The 22,318-nt window shown below is 43.3% G+C and overlaps 1 protein-coding gene across 1 annotated transcript in view; it reads right to left on the bottom strand.

Annotated features, from left to right (window-relative positions):
* Window positions 1-22,318, bottom strand: part of LOC129843425 (uncharacterized) — a 109,460-nt gene that overhangs the window by 15,352 nt on the left and 71,790 nt on the right. The window contains exons 13-16 of the mRNA XM_055912139.1: window positions 6,987-7,160; window positions 4,474-4,647; window positions 3,710-3,756; window positions 2,599-3,244 (exon numbers count right to left, since the gene is read on the bottom strand). Of these exons, the coding sequence (XP_055768114.1) occupies window positions 2,599-3,244; window positions 3,710-3,756; window positions 4,474-4,647; window positions 6,987-7,160 (1,041 nt within the window). The remainder of the gene's footprint in view (window positions 1-2,598; window positions 3,245-3,709; window positions 3,757-4,473; window positions 4,648-6,986; window positions 7,161-22,318) is intronic.

Consider the following 22,318-nt stretch of genomic DNA (forward strand, 5'->3'; position numbering starts at 1 on the left):
GGGTTCCTTGATGATTTGTGTGAGATTGAGGGCATCAAGCTTAGATTGTAGGACTGCCGGGGTGTTAAGCATATCCCAGTTTAGGTCACCTAACAGAACAAACTCTGAAGCTAGATGGGGAGCGATCAATTCACAGATGGTGTCCAGGGCACAGCTGGGAGCTGAGGGGGGTCGGTAGCAGGCGGCAACAGTGAGAGACTTATTTCTGGAGAGATTAATTTTTAAAATTAGAAGTTCGAACTGTTTGGGCATAGACCTGGAAAGTATGACAGAACTTTGCAGGCTATCTCTGCAGTAGATTGCAACTCCTCCCCCTTTGGCAGTTCTATCTTGACGGAAAGTGTTATAGTTGGGTATGGAAATCTCCGAATTTTTGGTGGCCTTCCTAAGCCAGGATTCGGACACGGCAAGGACATCCGGGTTGGCAGAGTGTGCTAAAGCGGTGAGTAAGGCAAACTTAGGGAGGAGGCTTCTGATGTTGACATGCATGAGGCCAAGGCTTTTTCGATCACAGAAGTCAACAAATGAGGGTGACTGGGGACATGCAGGGACTGGGTTTACCTCCACATCACCCGAGGAACAGAGGAGTAGTAGGATGAGGGTGCGGCTAAAGGCTATCAAAACTGGTCGCCTAGAGCGTTGGGGACAAGGAATAAAAGGAGCAGATTTATGGGCGTGGTAGAATAGATTCTGGGCATAATGTGCAGACCAGGGTATGGTGGGGCACGGGTACAGCGGAGGCAAGCCCAGGCACTGGGTGATGATAAGAGAGGTTGTATCTCTGGACATGCTGGTCTCAATGGGTGAGGTCACCGCATGTGTGGGGGGTGGGACAAAGGAGGTATCAGAGGTATGGAGAGTGGAACTACGGGGTCCATTGCAAACCAAAACAATGATAACTAGCCTGAACAACAGTATGCAAGGCATATTGATATTTGAGGGAGACAAACAATAAGGCGTAAAGTGATTGCAGGTCTTGATTGGGAGAGCTAGCTAAAACAACAGGTGAGATAACAGCAGCTAGTCAGCTAACACAGCAACAGAAGGTAAAAATGGCGACGGCTAGGCAGAGAGGGTCGGATTAACTACACACAGATCCTGAGTTAAAGCACAGAGCCGACAGATAAAACACAAATAAACGGAATGGAGTACCGTGAATTAATGGACAGTCAAGCAGGCATCAGCTATGTAGCCAAGTGATCATAGTGTCCAGGGGGCAGCCGTAGATGGAGCAGTGAGGCCTCCACTAAGCTAGCCCGGGGGGGTGGTCTGCTCAGACGGAGGGGGTCTGCTCAGACGGAGGCCGGTTGAGGGCACAGCGGATGGGCTATTTGTCTGCAGACCAGACGTGGTCGTGTCGACAGAGAATCCAAGCCGGATGGCGATGGCGAAAGAGAGGTTGTCTGTTCAGATAGCAGCCGATATGCTCAAGACAGCTAACGATTAGCGGGCCGCAGTTAGCATAATGGCGTTCCGGTTACGTCGCGATGGATTGGCCAGTTGAATAACTCCCTCGGGCAGATAACGTCGGTATCCCAGTCGTGAAGGCCCGGTGGGGCTCCGCATCGGCAGTAAACGGGTCCGGATAGGTGATTGTAGCCCAGGAGTGGCTGATGGAACTCTTCAGCTGGCTAGTTCCGGGATAATTGGTGTTTGCTCCGGAATTGGTGTTAGCCAATAGTCACTCGGATAGCAGCTGGTTAGCTGCAAGATCCAGGTGTAAATGTCCAGAGCTTGCGGTAAAAATCCGGGGATATGGAGAGAAAATAGGTCTGGTATGCTCTGGTCTGAGTCGCGTTGTACAAAACTGGCAATAGTTTTCCGAGCTAAAGGATAGCTGATAAACGCTAGCTGTGGTTAGCTGAACTACTAACGTTAGCTTGTGAGCTGGCTAGCTTCTGTTGTAGATTTCGGATACGAGGTGAATAATACCTTTGAGGAAGAAAAAAAACAGATCCGCACCACATTTGGTGAGGTGGGTTGCAGGAGAGTGTTTTGAAGTTGAGTTTTTAAGAAGAAAAAAATATATATAAAAAGAAATGCAAAGAAAAATATATAAAATATATATACACGGGACAGGACGAGGACAAAGGACATCTGACTGCTACGCCATCTTGGATACAATGACAGGACATTATTCACCATTCAGTTTCTATTAGGAAAAACATCCAAAACACAACCAAGACAAACTGCAAATGCATTTAACAAGTTAGTAGAATCACAAGCTTGATGTAATCACTGCAGGCATGGAATATGGGACCAAATACTAAACTTATGACTACTTTAATACAATATAAGTGAATTCGTCCAAATAATTTAGACTTCTTCAAATGGGAGAAATAGATACATAAAGCGCTTTAATTTCTAAACGGTAAAACAGATATGTATGAAAATTCCCTCAAATAATAGGTGACCTTCTGTACTGTCACCTAATATGAAACATTTGATCTCAAATCCAAAATTCTGGAGCATAGCACCAAATGTAAAACTGTAAGCTTCACTGTCCAAACACATATGGCGTGGACTATGTGCGTCTGGTAAAAACAGGTGGATCTGGTGAACAGTTATCACTTGTTGACCAACTACAGGAATACTGACCTCAGAGTCTCCAGTTTACAGTGGGGATTCCCCAGTCCAGCAGAGAGCAGCTTCACTCCTGAATCCTTCAGGTCATTGTTACTCAGATTCACCTGACAAAGGGACGCTGAGACACCAGAACCCCAAAGATGAAACCCTGGATAGAGGGGTTCAGTGAATGTGGTGTGGAATGTGTGCAGATGGGTCAGTGTGTCAGAGGAGGCTCTATAGAAGGACAGAGTGCCGGCTGGCCAGTCCAGATACACTCCTACTCTGTGGGAGCTGAAGGAGGAGACGTCTATGGTAGTGGAATTATTATTGTGCCTGGCATAGTAACTGTTGTCAGAGCAGCGCAGACTCCAGGACTTGTCATTGAATCCAAGCCAACAGTCATCACCCTCTCCTCTCCTGCTGATTCCTTTATATGTCACTCCTATATCAACCCTTCTCCCATACCACTCTTTCTCTCCTCTCCCACTCCACTCTACCTCCCAGTAACAGCGCCCAGTCAGACCCTCTCTACACAGCACCTCTCCACAGTGCTCAAATCTCTCTGGGTGATCAGGATACGGATGGTACTTTCCCATATGTGTCACCTTTTTGTTACCCTCAGACAGAAAGCAGTATCTGAATACTGTGTTTGAGTCCAGTGTGAGATCACAGACATCTGATGGATGAAACCAGACACAATATTAGAAATCATCATCATTCACATTAGAATGTTAACTCACTTTTCACTAATTCATTTAATGTAGATGTTTCTAGGTATCAAAAGGAGAAGTTAAGGTAACTTGAGACTTGTTGAATGATCATATGTTATACTGTATGGTAATATAAAACATACTTATTCCCATTAATTACACACACACACACACACACACACACACACACACACACACACACACACACACACACACACACACACACACACACACACACACACACACACACACACACACACAGTCAAAGCAACTCTTTGTAAACGTTGGTGTCCCTGATTTCTGCTTCTGTAGAACTACAGCTGATATTTAATATGACCAAGTAAGTAATGATGGTGGTCTTTGACTTTGACTTTTTGAACTTGAATTAAGACTTATTCTTAGTCATATTCTTCACAGCAGTCAACACTCACATTTTCTAAGCCCAGGTTTCATTCTGTTGTCTCCACCATGTTCCACACTGTAGCAGTAAGCAGAATAACAGACAGTCATTGAGGGATACACCTGAACACACACACACACACACACACACTGAACACAAACACACACGCACACATTCACACACTTGTCACAAACACACCCTAGACACACACACACTGGACACACACACATGGTCAAGCATTGGTGAAAATAATTGTCTGTTTGTGTGTATTTGTGTCCAGTTTGTGTGTGTGTGCGTTTGCGTGTGTGAGTGTGTGCGTTTGTGTGTGTCCAGTGTGTGTGTGTGTGTGTATGCAGTATGTGTGTGTATGTGTCCAGTATGTGTGTGTATGTGTCCAGTATGTGTGTGTATGTATCCAGTGTGTGTGTGTCCAGTATGTGTGTGTATCCAGTATGTGTGTGTATGTGTCCAGTGTGTGTGTGTGTCCAGTATGTGTGTGTGTCCAGTATGTGTGTGTGTGTGTGTGTGTGTGTGTGTCCAATGTGTAAGTGTGTGACGTGTGTGTGTGTGTGTATATTGGACACACACAAACACACACACAGAGGACACACACACACACGCAGGACACACACACACAGACAAACACACTGGACACACACACACAGGACACACACACACACAGGACACACACACAGCATATAACATTTGTCCAAGTGGTGGTCAGAATGTTTGTCTTAACTAGCCTGATAAGTCCAACATGTCTGATATGAACATTGACATAAACCCTCTACATACTTGAGTTTCTCCAGTCTGCAGTGTGGATCCTCCAGTCCAGCAGAGAGCAGTCTGACTCCTGAGTCTCCTGGGTGATTGTAGCTCAGGTCCAGCTCTCTCAGGTGTGAGGGGTTTGACCTCAGAGCTGAGACCAGAGAAGCACAGCCTTCCTCTGTGACTAGACAGCCTGACAGCCTGCAAAGAGTCAAATCATATTAAAACCACACTGCTATTCTTTGGTGGTGAAAATAGTGGCAGAATATTTTTTCAAGATATTCAGATACATCAGTGTCATGAAACCTGCCATATCTATTCATAAATCGATGTTTCATTATTAGAAATGAGAAATTATAAAAGTATTGCTCTATGCTAACATTTGAAATGTGAATCTACACTCCAGCATTTTAGATTTGAGATCAAATGTTTCATATTAGGGGACAGTATATAATGTCACCTTTAATTTGAGGGTATTTTAATACATGTCTGTTAGAAATGAAAGCACTTTATGTATCTAGTCCCCCTATTTGAAGAGTCATAACTATTCTGACAAATTTACTTATAATATAATAATCAAAATAAATGAAGTATTTGTTCCCAAACTCATTGGTTGCATTTGCAGTTTGTTTTGGTTGTGTTTTGGGTAATGTTTCGTTTTTCCCAATATTAAAATGGTGGATGATGACTGGAGTAATTTTCTGTGTAAGGGAGTAGATAACAGGTCAGCGGAGTCAATCACCACCTTCCGGAGACACCTGAAACCCCACCTCTTTAAGGAATACCTAGGATAGGATAAAGCAATCCTTCTAACCCCCCCCCCCCCCCCCTTAAAAGAGTTAGATGCACTATTGTAAAGTGGTTGTTCCACTGGATATCATAAGGTGAATGCACCAATTTGTAAGTCGCTCTGGATAAGAGCGTCTGCTAAATGACTTAAATGTAAATGTATAACCCATTTCTAAACAATACTAAATTAATCCTGATGATTCCTTGATTAATACAAATCATAAATGAATCATAATGAGGGAGAAAGTTACAGAGGATAGAACAAAACATGCTAACCTCTCACCATTACTAATAACAGAGGCTACAACAAAACATGCTAACCTCTCACCATTACCAATAACAGAGGCTACAACAAAACATGCTAACCTCTCACCATTACCAATAACAGAGGCTACAACAAAACATACTAACCTCTCACCATTACCAATAACAGAGGCTACAACAAAACATGCTAACCTCTCACCATTACCAATAACAGAGACTACAACATAACATGCTAACCTCTCACCATTACCAATAACAGAGACTACAACAAAACATGCTAACCTCTCACCATTACCAATAACAGAGGCTACAACAAAACATGCTAACCTCTCACCATTACTAATAACAGAGACTACAACAAAACATGCTAACCTCTCACCATTACCAATAACAGAGGCTACAACAAAACATGCTAACCTCTCACCATTACCAATAACAGAGGCTACAACAAAACATGCTAACCTCTCACCATTACTAATAACAGAGACTACAACAAAACATGCTAACCTCTCACCATTACCAATAACAGAGGCTACAACAAAACATGCTAACCTCTCACCATTACCAATAACAGAGACTAAAACAAAACATGCTAACCTCTCACCATTACCAATAACAGAGGCTACAACAAAACATGCTAACCTCTCACCATTACCAATAACAGAGGCTACAACAAAACATGCTAACCTCTCACCATTACCAATAACAGAGGCTACAACAAACATGCTAACCTCTGAAACATTACCAATAACAGAGGCTACAACAAAACATGCTAACCTCTCACCATTACCAATAACAGAGACTACAACAAAACATGCTGACCTCTCATCATTACCAATAACAGAGGGGGTATGATCTTTGTGCCTCTGTAACTTTCTCATTCCTCATCATTCAGGATTCATTCCTGATTATTCATAATCATGGTAGCATCCACATGAATGTAGAAGTGTTCAGAAACATCTTCTATTCTTACTGACAATACAAGTGAAGTGACTCCAAAATGACAGGACATTATTCACCATTCAGTTTCTATCAGGAAAAACATCCAAAACACAACCAAGACAAAACTGCAAATGAATTCAACAAGTTAGTAGAATCACAAGCTTGATGTCATCACTGCAGGAATAGAATATGGGACCAAATACTAAACTTATGACTACTTTAATACAATATAAGTGAATTTGTCCAAAATATTAAGACTTCTTCAAATGGGAGAACTATAAAGTGCTTTCATTTCATATATAAACAGTAAAATATATATGAATGAAAATACCCTCAAATAAAAGGTAAGATTCTGTACTGTCGCCTCATATGGAACATTAAATCTCAAATCCAAAATGCTGAAGAAAATGCTGGAGCAGAGCACCAAATGTAAAACTGTAAGCTTCACTGTCCAAACACATATGGTGTGGACTATGTGTGTCTGGTAAACACATGTGGATCTGGTGAACAGTTATCACTTGTTGACCAACTACAGGAATACTGACCTCAGAGTCTCCAGTTTACAGTGGGGATTCCCCAGTCCAGCAGAGAGCAGCTTCACCCCTGAATCCTTCAGGTCATTGTAGCTCAGGTCCAGCTCTCTCAGGTGTGAGGGGTTTGACTCCAGAGCTGAGACCAGAGAAGCACAGCCTTCCTCTGTGACTAGACAGTCTGACAGCCTGACAAAGAGATCATCATGACTTCAAACACACTGTTAATTTAACACCAGTAGTGTAGAAGGACAAAGGCAGATGCATTTGGTTTATTCTCTCAAACAACATATAGATTCATCTTCCGTCTCCTAGAATTGTATGGTAATTTTGGTATACTAATGTGAAAACCAATGTACTGATTCAATGTTATTCAATATAATGATTAATGAACCCTTTTGAAAGTGTGATTGATATGTGATAATGAACATAGAATATCCAGTTCATTAACTGTAACAACCCCAGCTTCCTGTGGTGAAACGACTGCTGTGCAAGGTATTGGGCAACAGCTTTTGTCCTGTGTGTGTGTGTCCAGTGTGTGTGTGTTTGTGAGTCCAGCGTGTGTGTGTCCATTCTGTGTTTGAGAGGACACACACACATACACTGGACACACACACACACACGCTAGACACATAACTTTGTCCAAGTGTAAGAATGTTAGTCTTAACCAGCCTGATAAGTCAAACATGTCTGATATGAACATTGACATAAACCCTCTACATACTTGAGTTTCTCCAGTCTGCAGTGTGGATCCTCCAGTCCAGCAGAGAGCAGTCTGACTCCTGAGTCTCCTGGGTGATTGTAGCTCAGGTCCAGCTCTCTCAGGTGTGAGGGGTTTGACTCCAGAGCTGAGACCAGAGAAGCACAGCCTTCCTCTGTGACTCCACAGCCTGACAGCCTGCAAAGAGTCAAATCATATTAAAATCACACTGCTATTCTTTGGTGGTGAAAATAGTGGCAGTATATTTTTTTTTAACATATTGAGATATATCAGTGTCTTGAAACCTGTCTTATCTATTCATAAATGAATGTATCATTACTAGAAGTGACAAATGATCAAAGTATTGCCTGCATATAGAAACATGTATAGTACAAATATTTGAGTAGATTGACCAGACCAGTTTAAAAAGCAGTATCAGTCAGAAGACAGACAGTGAGGTATCAGATTTAGATTGTATTGAGTAAACAGTCCACATCATATCTATAATGACAGTGAGGTATCAGATTTAGATTGTATTGAGTAAACAGTCCACATCATATCTATATTGACATTGAGGTATCAGATTTAGATTGTATTGAGTAAACAGTCACACATCATATCTATTTGGACAGTGAGGTATCAGATTTAGATTGTATTGAGTAAACAGTGTTCCCTCAAAATGACACAACGACTATGTTCCAGTTGAACAACGTTTACTAAACCGTATTACCACAATACATGGTTACCATGACACTCAGGCCAGGTCCATCAACACTGACACTCCCAGGTGTACTAATAACAGAGTGATATCACCGTAGTAACAGAAATATAGGGAGACTTAAAACATGAACTTAACAATCTCCCACTTCTTTAAAGACAAATAAAACAACAACATAATGAAATGTCCCAAGTATTTGTAACGGTGGTCCTCCTTCTCTTCGGTCCAAAAGGAGGAGTATTGATCGAACCAAGGCGCAGTGGAGTTTGAACACATATTTATTAAACGAAAACACGAACTTAACTAAACTAACAAAACAACAAACGGTGTAGACAGACCTAGACGACGAACTTACATGAAACAAGAAGAACGCACGAATAGAGAAAACAGGCTACACAAAAACAACGATGAACAAAACAAACCGAAAACAGTCCCGTGTGGTGCAACGACATACACAAACACGGAAGACAATCACCCACAACCAACTCTGTGACAACGCCTACCTAAATATGACTCTTAATTAGAGGAACGCCAAACACCTGCCTCTAATTAAGAGCCATACCAGGCAACCCAAAACCAACACAGAAACAGAAAACATAGAATGCCCACCCAACCTCACGTCCTGACCAACTAACACAGATAACAAACTAACATAAATAGGTCAGGAACGTGACATAACCCCCCCCATAAGGTGCGAACTCCGGGCGCACCAGCACAAAGTCTAGGGGAGGGTCTGGGTGGGCATCTAACCACGGTGGTGGCTCAGGCTCCGGGCGAGGTCCCCACCCCACCATAGTCAATCCCAACCTCCATCTACCCCTAAAAATGTCCACCCATATCCCACAAAATCCTCTTTGTAACATCCATGACAGGGACAGCACCGGGACAGAGGAATAAATCAAGACAGAGGGATAGATAAGAATAAAGAGGTAGATCAAGAAAGAGAGGGAGATCATAATAGAGGGGCAACTCCGGACTGAAAGGCAGCTCCGGACAGAGAGACAGCTCTGGACTGAGGGGCAGTTCTGGGTATATAGCCATTTCTGGCTGAAGGGCAGCTCATGGCAGGCTGACGGCTCTCGACGCTCATGGCAGGCTGACGGCTCTCGACGCTCATGGCAGGCTGACGGCTCTCGACGCTCATGGCAGGCTGACGGCTCTCGACGCTCATGGCAGGCTGACGGCTCTCGACGCTCATGGCAGGCTGACGGCTCTCGACGCTCATGGCAGGCTGACGGCTCTCGACGCTCATGGCAGGCTGACGGCTCTCGACGCTCATGGCAGGCTGACGGCTCTCTGGTTGGCGGCTCTGGCAGATCCTGTCTAGTTGGCGGCTCTGGCAGATCCTGTCTGGTTGGCGGCTCTGGCAGATCCTGTCTGGTTGGCGGCTCTGGCAGATCCTGTCTGGTTGGCGGCTCTGGCAGATCCTGTCTGGTTGGCGGCTCTGGAAGATCCTGTCTGACGGGCGGCTCTAGCGGCTCCTGTCTGACGGGCGGCTCTAGCGGCTCCTGTCTGGCGGACGGCTCTGTAGGCTCATGGCAGACGGGCGGCTTTGCAGGCTCATGGCAGACGGGCGGCTTTGCAGGCTCATGGCAGACGGGCGGCTTTGCAGGCTCATTGCAGACGGGCGGCTTTGCAGGCTCATTGCAGACGGCTGGCTCAGACGGCGCTGGGGAGACGGATGGCTCAGATGGCGCTGGGGAGACGGATGGCTCAGATGGCGCTGGTGAGACGGATGGCTCAGATGGCGCTGGTGAGACGGATGGCTCTGGCCGGATAAGGCGCACTGTAGACCTGGTGCGTGGTGCCGGAACTGGAGGCACCGTGCTAAGGACACGCACCTTCATACTAGTGCGGGGAGCAGGGACAGGGCACACTGTACTCTCAAAGCCCACTCTATACCTGATGCGTGGTACCGGCACTGGTGACACCGGGCTGAGGACAAGCACATCAGGATTAGTAGGGGGAGAAGATACAGTGTGTACAGGGCTCTGGAGACGCACAGGAGGCTTAGTGCGTGGTGCCGGAACTGGAGGCACCGAACTGGATACACGCACTACAGGGAGAGTGCGTGGAGGAGGAACTGGGCTCAGGAGACGCACTGGTAGCCTAGTGCGTAGTGTAGGCACTGTAGGTACTAGGCTGGGGCGGGGAGGTGGCGCCGGAAATACCGGACCGTGGAGGCGTACTGGCACTCTTGAGCATTGAGCCTGCCCAACCTTACCTGGTTGAATGCTCCCGGTCGCCCGACCAGTGCGGGGAGGTGGAATAACCCGCACCGGCCTATGTAGGCGAACCGGGGAAACCATGCGTAAGGCAGGTGCCATGTATGCCGGCCCGAGGAGACGCACTGGAGACCAGACGCGTTGAGCCGGCCTCATGACACCTGGCTCAATACCCAATCTAGCCCTACCAGTGCGGGGAGGTGGAATAACCCGCACTGGGCTATGCACTCGTACAGGAGACACCGTGCGCTCTACTGCGTAACACGGCGCCTGCCCGTACTCCCGCTCTCCACGGTAAGCCTGGGAAGTGGGCGCAGGTCTCCTACCTGCCCTTGGCCCACTACCTCTTAGCCTCCCCCCAATAAATTTTTGGGTGTTACTCACGGGCTTTTTGGGCTTCCGTGCCAGACGCGTTCCCTCATAACTCCGGTTCCTCAGTGCCTCCAGCTGTTCCCATGGGAGGCGATCCCTACCAGCCAGGATCTCCTCCCATGTGTAGCAACCTTTCCCGTCCAATATATCGTCCCAAGTCCATTCCTCCTTCTTTTCCTGTCCCTTACTCCATTTACTCCGCTGCTTGGTTCTGGAGATTTGGTGGGTGATTCTGTAAACGGCGGTCCTCCTTCTCTTCGGTGGAAAAGGAGGAGTATTGATCGAACCAAGGCGCAGTGGAGTTTGAACACATATTTATTAAACGAAAACACGAACTTAACTAAACTAACAAAACAACAAACGGTGTAGACAGACCTAGACGACGAACTTACATGAAACAAGAAGAACGCATGAATAGAGAAAACAGGCTACACAAAAACAACGATGAACAAAACAAACCGAAAACAGTCCCGTGTGGTGCAACGACATACACAAACACGGAAGCCAATCACCCACAACGAACACTGTGACAACGCCTACCTAAATATGACTCTTAATTAGAGGAACGCCAAACACCTGCCTCTAATTAAGAGCCATACCAGGCAACCCAAAACCAACACAGAAACAGAAAACATAGAATGCCCACCCAACCTCACGTCCTGACCAACTAACACACATAACAAACTAACATAAATAGGTCAGGAACGTGACAGTATTATTTAAGTTCCTCATTACAAATGGGTTGTGTGACTCAGTTTATATTTGTATTAGTCAAGCTGCCACTTTCCATTACTGAGTGTCTTTAGGAGCACAAGACCGGATGCTCCCTTTTTAGTCAGACAGTCAGGAAGCTGCTCCTTTGTGGTCGACCAGGAAAACAGCTTTGAGGTGTGGAATCACAGTTGTAGAAAAGGTCTGTGAAACACCCCAGATGAAGTCATCAACATGACAGGAAAGTACTCCAGTCAAGCCAATAGAAAACTGCAGGATCCACTTGTGACATTTCTCCACCTGTACTCAGCATTGTTGCCTTGACTTTGCTGCACCAGTAGAGTAATGCACCTGCCAGGCCAGACACACACCTTTTTAGTTTCCACAGTGTTCCTTCACCCTTAGCTTCAGGCGGAGGGCAGATGTCAATGTCCCTTGACACTCTGTTCTCTGCAAAAATGCAGATTTGATGTCTATGGAATTAAGTTTTCATTGCTGCTGCCAGTGATCTCCCAGAAACAATCTGAGTGATTCTGAGACGCATGTCAGTGAGTCTTTTGGGAGTTGTTTAGCAGCCAGCTCCTCTAAACCTCTATCCACTAGATGAGTCTTTTGGGAGTTGTTTAGCAGCCAGCTCCTCTAAACCTCTAGCCACTAGATGAGTCTTTTGGGAGTTGTTTAGCAGCCAGCTCCTCTAAACCTCTATCCACTAGATGAGTCTTTTGGGAGTTGTTTAGCAGCCAGCTCCTCTAAACCTCTAGTCACTAGATGAGTCTTTTGGGAGTTGTTTAGCAGCCAGCTCCTCTAAACCTCTAGCTACTAGATGAGTCTTTTGGGAGTTGTTTAGCAGCCAGCTCCTCTAATCCTCTAGCCACTAGATGAGTCTTTTGGGAGTTGTTTAGCAGCCAGCTCCTCTAAACCTCTAGCCACTAGATGAGTCTTTTGGGAGTTCTTTAGCAGCCAGCTCCTCTAATCCTCTAGCCACTAGATGAGTCCTTTGGGAGTTCTTTAGCAGCCAGCTCCTCTAAACCTCTAGCCACTAGATGAGTCTTTTGGGAGTTGTTTAGCAGTCAGTTCCTCCAATTACTGAGCTCATCTAGTTTAGCTGAGTCAAATTAAATATCTGTTGTTTCAAGTACATCATAATTTTGAATGTCATTCTGTGTTTCCGCGATTTTCCATTGGTTGAAATCTGATAAGTGACAGGTCAGCTGACCCTGTTGTACCAGAAAGTGTAGCTGGTTTAGAGTTCTGCAAGTTGGTCCAGTTGTTGTGTTTTCCTTTGGCTTTTCCTGCTCGTCCAATGACGGTTGCTGTGTGTGAAATACCACTTTCTCTGTCCATGTATTTAACAGTTTGTCCAGTTTTCAGATTGGAACAACCATGTTGTCTGAACACATGTGGCTGTTGTTGAACGTTTTCCTCAATTGAACCCTCAACAGTATTACCTGTGGCATGGTTGAAGGTCTCTGCTCCATTTCCTGTGTCAGTTTCAGTGTCCATATCATTGGATGTGACATCTGGTAGGCTTGTGTCTGTTAATGTGTCCTTTCTTCTCATTTTCAGTAGGAGGCTGATTCTCAGCAACAGCCCCTCCATCTTGTTGATAATTTACTTTCGCCCCCCGGGTGGCGCAGTGGTCTAAGGCTGTGCCACCAGAGATACTGGGTTCGAGCCCAGGCTCTGCCGCAGCCGGCCGCAACCGGGAGGTCCATGGGGCGACGCACAAATGGCTCAGCGTCGTCCGGGTTAGGGAACGTTTGGCCGACAGGGCAATCCTTGTCTCATCGCGCACTAGCGACTCATGTGGCGGGCCGGGAGCAGTGCACGCTGACCAGGTCGCCAGGTGTACAGTGTTTCCTCTGACACATTGGTGCGGCTGGCTTCCGGGTTGGATGCGCGTTGTGTCAAGAATCAGTGCGGATTGGTTGGGTTGTGTTTCAGGGGACGCATGGCTCTCGACCTTCGCCTCTCCCGAGTCCGTACGGGAGTTGCAGCAATGAGAAAAGACCGTAACTACTACCAATTGTACACCACGAAATTGGGGAGAAAAAGGGGTAAAAATAATAATAAAAAAATAATAAAAAAAATAATATAATTTAAAAAAAAAGATGATTTACTTTCCTCAATCTGGAGTGATGCACCTTAAATATTGTGCCTCACAAATATCACCACACCATCTTGGCCAATGACTACTCCCGGTCCTTTCCACTCCTGCCAGTCAACTCGTTTGTAGTACACCCTGCTTCCAGTCTCGTACTTCTCATCGGTGGGTCGAAGCTGTTTCCTCAGAGCCCTGCGAATTCTCTCTGAACACTCTGCTTCAGTGAACGCTTTTCTCGCTGCATGTAGTGCTGAAAGGTGCTGTCCCACCCCCATTGCACTCACACTGGTCCCTTCTAGTGCTGAAGGCTTGTCAACCAGTACAGAGGGAAGATTAGGGTTCTGCCCCAACACTAGTTGCTATGGGCTGTAACTATGAACATTGTGCATTGAGTTGCCATCAAAGCCCAATCTATGGTTGTTTTCCAGTCACATCCATTGTCTTGCCTCACATTCAGCATAATCTCTGAGTGTTTGATTATGTCTCTCCACAAGTCCATTTCTCTACGGACTGTATGCAGCAGTTGTCTTTACTTCCATGTTGAAGTTCTCTGCCATTTCTCTTATTTCATTATTTTTGAATTCTCCTCCATTGTCACTGTATAATTTCTGGGTCGGGCCATGCACACGTATCCAGGAATGAATGAAGTGCTTGACCATTTCACTGTGTTTCTTTGTGTTCACAATGCTTCCAGCACTGAAGCGTGTGAAGTGGTGGATGATGTGAAGATACCACACACTTGGTCCAGGCTCATGTAGATATACAGCCACTGTTTCATTGTACTTGGAAGCCAGTGACAAACCGCTGGTTTGCTGTATTTCTGTAATATCTCACAACTGTTAACTATCTGCTGTAGAATGGAAATACTCTCATCATTATTCCCAGAACTGCTGAGTCATTTCTGTCAACTGTAGCATGTCCAAACTGTTTGTGAAGTTAACAATACTTTGTGTTTTTCTTTATGTTCATGTTCTCTGTGCTGTTAGAATCTCCATGTTGTCTGTGCTGTCAGAATCTCCATGTTCTCTGTGCTGTCAGAATCTCCATGTTCTCTGTGCTGTCAGAATCTCCATGTTCTCTGTGTCTGTTAAAATCTCATTTTTACATGGACTCTGTGTAACGTCTTTGTCTAAAATATTTACTCAACTCAAAAGTGGCCTGAGGTAGTAAGTTCAAGGGTCACTGGTTGTTTAAACATCACTGCCTTGTCATTGTTTTATGTCTAGTACAGCCTCTGCCTTCTTGAGGGAAGCTTTGCTTAATAGTTAGGGGATATCTGTAGGGACCACCTCTGTTTCAACGTGACACTTAGTCTGACCAATGTTAACCTGTCTAGGATCAGCGTGGCGCTAGCGGCACACCCCCCCCCCCCCCACTGAAAAACCAGTGCCGCGAAATTCAAAAAAAATATTTTTTAAAAATATTTAACTTTCACACATTAAAGTCCAATACAGCTAATGAAAGACACAGATCTTGTGAATCCAGTCAACATTTCCGATTTTTTAAATGTTTTACAGGGAAGACACAATATGTAAAGATGTACATCTATTACCTAAAAACACATTAGCATAATCCACCATCTTTTATTTGTCCACCAACACCAGTAGCCATCACCAATTCGGCTAAACTAAGATATTTATAGCCCCTAACCAACAAAAAAACTCATTAGATGACAGTCTGATAACATATTTATGGTATGGGATAGGTTTTGTTAGAAAAAAGTGCATATTTCAGGTAGACTTCATAGTTTACAATTGCACCCACCATCACAAATGGACTAGAATAATTACAATGAGCAACGTGTTTACCTAACTACTAATCATCAAACATTTCGTAAAAATACACAGCATACACGAATCGAAAGACACAGATCCTGTGAATACAGACAATATTTCAGATTTTCTAAGTGTCTTACAGCGAAAACACAATAAATCGTTATATTAGCTTAGCACATAGCAATTAGCAGCCCAGCATTGATTCTAGCCAAAGTGAGCGATAAAAGTCAACATCGCCAAAAGATATTAATTTTTTCACTAACCTTCTCAGAATTCTTCCGATGACACTCCTGTAACATCACATTACAACATGCATATACAGTTTGATCGAAAATGTTTATATTTAGCCACCAAAATCATGGTTAGACAATGTGAAATGTAGACAAGCTGGTAAAGAAAATGTCCTTGCGCCACTTAGACAGTGATCTACTCTTATACATAAATACTCATAAACGTGACTAAAAAATACAGGGTGGACAGGGATTGATAGACAATTTAATTCTTAATACAATTGCGTTATTACATTTTTTAATTTATCCTTACTTTTCAATACAGTTTGCGCCAAGCGAAGCTACGTCAAAAAACATGGCGTCCTAAGCCACTAAAATGTTTCGACAGAAACACGATTTATCATAATAAAAATGTCCTACCTTGAGCTGTTCTTCCATCAGTATCTTGGGCAAAGGATCCTTTCTTGGGAGAAATCGTCTTTTGGTGGAAAGCTGTCCTCTTGCCATGTGGAAATGTCAACTGCGTTCGGGATGAACTGAAAAGCGTGCCCAACTTTTCACATCGTTGCAAAAATAAATGTCCCAAAATCGCACTAAACGGATATAAATTGCTATAAAACGCTTTAAATTAACTACCTTATGATGTTTTTAACTCCTATAACGAGTGAAAAGATGACCGGAGAAATATAACAGGCTAAACTAACGCTTGGAACAGGTGCGCGCCGGTGTCCTCTAGGCTCATGACGCAGCTCCCAAAGAATGACTAGCTTCAGAGTTTTTTCATTTGTAGGGCCTGTGAACGCGCAATCGACCCCGTTGGAATCGTCATCACGTAAAGGCATCCAGGGGAAGACGTAAGAAGTGTCCGTATAGTCATAGCAACGACAGTGCCCCTTTAACTGACTTCAGAAGAGTGGCCAACATTTCTCAAATCTGACTCCATGTCAGGGAAATTGCTGTAGAATGGGCTCTGTTCCACTTAGAGACAAAATTTCAACTCCTATAGAAACTATAGACTGTTTTCTATCCAATAATAATAATAATATGCATATTGTACGATCAAGGATTTTGTGGGAAGCCGTTTAAAAAATTAGCCAAATTAGCATAAATAGTCTAAACAGCGCCCCCATCCCCAACAGGTTTAATAGTAAGGGGATATCTGTAGGGACCACCTCTGTTTCAATGTGACACTTAGTCTGACCAATGTTAATAGTAAGGGGATATCTGTAGGGACCACCTCTGTTTCAACGTGACACTTAGTCTGACCATGTTTGCTGGTATCTTGACTCTCTTGGTAAAATGGACGGTTCTCCCATCTCCAAATTTGAAAGCTCTGTAGTAGTTTGGTGTGTCAATAATATTTTGTACTTCTTTCATATTTAGTTCACTGACACAGCTATCAAGCCATTTCTCACCACACAATGTGTTTTACATACAGTATCAATCACAGCAGATCCTAAGGATTCAACTATAACGATCTCAGTATCAATCACAGCAGATCCTAAGGATTCAACTATAAAGATCTCAGTATCAATCACATCAGATCCTAAGGATTCAACTATAAAGATCTCAGTATCAATCACAGCAGATCCTAAGGATTCAACTATACAGATCTCAGTATCAATCACAGCAAATCCTAAGGATTCACCTATAAAGATCTCAGTATCAATCACATCAGATCCTAAGGATTCAACTATAAAGATCTCAGTATCAATAACAGCAGATTCTAAGGATTCAACTATAAAGATCTCAGTATCAATCACATCAGATCCTAAGGATTCAACTATAAAGATCTCAGTATCAATCACAGCAGATCCTAAGGATTCAACTATAAAGATCTCAGTATCAATCACATCAGATCCTAAGGATTCAACTATAAAGATCTCAGTCTCAATAACAGCAGATCCTAAGGATTCAACTATAAAGATCTCAGTATCAATCACAGCAGATCCTAAGGATTCAACTATAAAGATCTCAGTATCAATAACAGCAGATCCTAAGGATTCAACTATAAAGATCTCAGTATCAATCACAGCAGATCCTAAGGATTCAACTATAAAGATCTCAGTATCAATCACAGCAGATCCTAAGGATTCAACTATAAAGATCTCAGTATCAATAACAGCAGATCCTAAGGATTCAACTATAAAGATCTCAGTATCAATCACATCAGATCCTAAGGATTCAACTATAAAGATCTCAGTATCAATCACAGCAGATCCTAAGGATTCAACTATAAAGATCTCAGTATCAATCACATCAGATCCTAAGGATTCAACTATAAAGATCTCAGTCTCAATAACAGCAGATCCTAAGGATTCAACTATAAAGATCTCAGTATCAATCACAGCAGATCCTAAGGATTCAACTATAAAGATCTCAGTATCAATAACAGCAGATCCTAAGGATTCAACTATAAAGATCTCAGTATCAATCACATCAGATCCTAAGGATTCAACTATAAAGATCTCAGTATCAATCACAGCAGATCCTAAGGATTCAACTATAAAGATCTCAGTATCAATCACATCAGATCCTAAGGATTCAACTATAAAGATCTCAGTCTCAATAACAGCAGATCCTAAGGATTCAACTATAAAGATCTCAGTATCAATCACAGCAGATCCTAAGGATTCAACTATAAAGATCTCAGTATCAATAACAGCAGATCCTAAGGATTCAACTATAAAGATCTCAGTATCAGATTCGTTTGGTGTAATGTTGCTCAATCTCTGTGTTTATATTTTCCTCTGTTAGTTTAACTTGTTCATTTTTATGAGGACAGTCTTTAACCCAGTGGTGCTTTGACAAATAGCACGTTGATCTCCTTCCACACCTGTCCAGTGGATTTGTGCCGGGAAAGGGCGCCCTCTTCTGGTTGTCTTGAGAACGTGACTTTTTTTCTTTTTTTTCTTGTTGGAGCCTTTTCTCTGCCGCTCAGTGTAATAAGCTGCGTCACTCACTTGCATTGGCGCAATAGACGTCTTTTCACCCAAAATTTTTAGTGCCGACTTCATTGACGCAAAAGTCAGCACAGTCAAAGCCAACTGTTGCTCCCAACCATCCAGACAGACAGTATCTAGCAACTTGAAAACTAACACTGCAGGAGAACCATGTCTCTACCATCCAGACAGACAGTATCTAGCAACTTGAAATCTAACACTGCATCCAGGAGAACCATGTCTCTACCATCCAGACAGACAGTATCTAGCAACTTGAAATCTAACACTGCATCCAGGAGAACCATGTCTCTACCATCCAGACAGACAGTATCTAGCAACTTGAAATCTAACACTGCAGGAGAACCATGTCCCTACCATCCAGACAGACAGTATCTAGCAACTTGAAATCTAACACTGCATCCAGGGGGAACCATGTCTCTACCATCCAGACAGACAGTATCTAGCAACTTGAAAGCTAACACTGCATCCAGGAGAACCATGTCTCTACCATCCAGACAGACAGTATCTAGCAACTTGAAAACTAACACTGCATCCAGACAGGCAGTATCTAGCAACTTGAAAGCCAACACTGCATCCAGGAGAACCATGTCTCTACCATCCAGACAGACAGTATCTAGCAACTTGAAAGCTAACACTGCAGGAGAACCATGTCTCTATCATCCAGACAGACAGTATCTAGCAACTTGAAAGCTAACACTGCATCCAGGAGAACCATGTCTCTACCATCCAGACAGGCAGTATCTAGCAACTTGAAATCTAACACTGCATCCAGGAGAACCATGTCCCTACCATCCAGACAGACAGTATCTAGCAACTTGAAATCTAACTCTGCATCCAGGAGAACCATGTCGTACTTGCAAATCCTATTGTAGCTCTGTTCCAAATCAATTATGTTGTCCGTCATTGCAACCGAAATGTCTCAAGTAACACTGTCAGAGTGTGAATATGCCTCGTAGGCACAGCCTTTCTCTTCTTTAAGAAACACAGAATCCAGTTCTCTGATCAAAAGACCAATACCGTCATCTTTGTTCAAATCCTCCAGGGATATTTCCAGTGCTGTATCTCTCACTCTTCCTTCCAGCGATAATACCACCCAAGTGCTTTTTCACGTCCAGATTAGTAACCAGTGTCCAGATTAGTAACCAGTGTCCAGATTCCAAGGTTATTTTCCCAACTTTCATACAACATCTTCTCGTGGAAGCGAGGTGGCACATTGTAGTTATTAGCCATCTTCTGCTACCAATGTTAACTTAAAATGACACAACGACTATGATCCAGTTGAACAACGTTTACTAAACCGTATTACCACACCATTACCAATAACAGAGGCTACAACAAAACATGCTAACCTCTCACCATTACCAATAACAGAGGCTACAACAAAACATGCTAACCTCTCACCATTACCAATAACAGAGACTACAACAAAACATGCTAACCTCTCACCATTACCAATAACAGAGGCTACAACAAAACATGCTAACCTCTCACCATTACCAATAACAGAGGCTACAACAAAACATGCTAACCTCTCACCATTACCAATAACAGAGGCTACAACAAAACATGCTAACCTCTCACCATTACCAATAACAGAGGCTACAACAAAACATACTAACCTCTCACCATTACCAATAACAGAGGCTACAACAAAACATGCTAACCTCTCACCATTACCAATAACAGAGACTACAACAAAACATGCTAACCTCTCACCATTACCAATAACAGAGGCTACAACAAAACATGCTAACCTCTCACCATAACCAATAACAGAGGCTACAACAAAACATACTAACCTCTCACCATTACCAATAACAGAGGCTACAACAAAACATGCTAACCTCTCACCATTACCAATAACAGAGGCTACAACAAAACATGCTAACCTCTCACCATTACCAATAACAGAGGCTACAACAAAACATGCTAACCTCTCACCATTACCAATAACAGAGGCTACAACAAAACATGCTAACCTCTCACTATTACCAATAACGGAGGCTACGACAAACATGCAAACCTCTCACCATTACCAATAACAGAGGCTACAACAAAACATGCTAACCTCTCACCATTACCAATAACAGAGTCTACAACAAAACATGCTAACCTCTCACCATTACCAATAACAGAGACTACAACAAAACATGCTAACCTCTCACCATTACCAATAACAGAGACAACAACAAAACATACTAACCTCTCACCATTACCAATAACAGAGGTTACAACAAGACATGCTAACCTCTCACCATTACCAATAACATGGGCTACAACAAAACATGCTAACCTCTCACCATTACCAATAACAGAGACAACAACAAAACATACTAACCTCTCACCATTACCAATAACAGAGGCTACAACAAAACATGCTAACCTCTCACCATTACCAATAACAGAGACAACAACAAAACATACTAACCTCTCACCATTACCAATAACAGAGGCTACAACAAAACATGCTAACCTCTCACCATTACCAATAACAGAGGATACAACAAAACATGCTAACCTCTCACCATTACCAATAACAGAGGCTACAACAAAACATGCTAACCTCTCACCATTACCAATAACAGAGGATACAACAAAACATGCTAACCTCTCACCATTACCAATAACAGAGGCTACAACAAAACATGCTAACCTCTCACCATTACCAATAACAGAGGATACAACAAAACATGCTAACCTCTCACCATTACCAATAACAGAGGCTACAACAAAACATGCTAACCTCTCACCATTACCAATAACAGAGGCTACAACAAAACATGCTAACCTCTCACCATTACCAATAACAGAGACTACAACAAAACATGCTAACCTCTCACCATTACCAATAACAGAGGCTACAACAAAACATGCTAACCTCTCACCATTACCAATAACAGAGGCTACAACAAAACATGCTAACCTCTCACCATTACCAATAACAGAGGCTACAACAAAACATGCTAACCTCTCACCATTACCAATAACAGAGACTACAACAAAACATGCTAACCTCTCACCATTACCAATAACAGAGGCTACAACAAAACATGCTAACCTCTCACCATTACCAATAACAGAGACTACAACAAAACATGCTAACCTCTCACCATTACCAATAACAGAGACTACAACAAAACATGCTAACCTCTCACCATTACCAATAACAGAGGCTACAACAAAACATGCTAACCTCTCACCATTACCAATAACAGAGGCTACAACAAAACATACTAACCTCTCACCATTACCAATAACAGAGGCTACAACAAAACATGCTAACCTCTCACCATTACCAATAACAGAGGCTACAACAAAACATACTAACCTCTCACCATTACCAATAACAGAGACTACAACAAAACATGCTAACCTCTCACCATTACCAATAACAGAGGCTACAACAAAACATGCTAACCTCTCACCATTACCAATAACAGAGGCTACAACAAAACATGCTAACCTCTCAACATTACCAATAACAGAGGGTTTATGATCTTTGTTCCTCTGTAACCTTCTCATTCATCATTATTCAGGATTCATTCCTGA

Source organism: Salvelinus fontinalis, unplaced genomic scaffold (genome assembly GCF_029448725.1).
Source record: "Salvelinus fontinalis isolate EN_2023a unplaced genomic scaffold, ASM2944872v1 scaffold_0134, whole genome shotgun sequence".
In the NCBI taxonomy this organism is placed as follows: Eukaryota; Metazoa; Chordata; class Actinopteri; order Salmoniformes; family Salmonidae; genus Salvelinus; species Salvelinus fontinalis.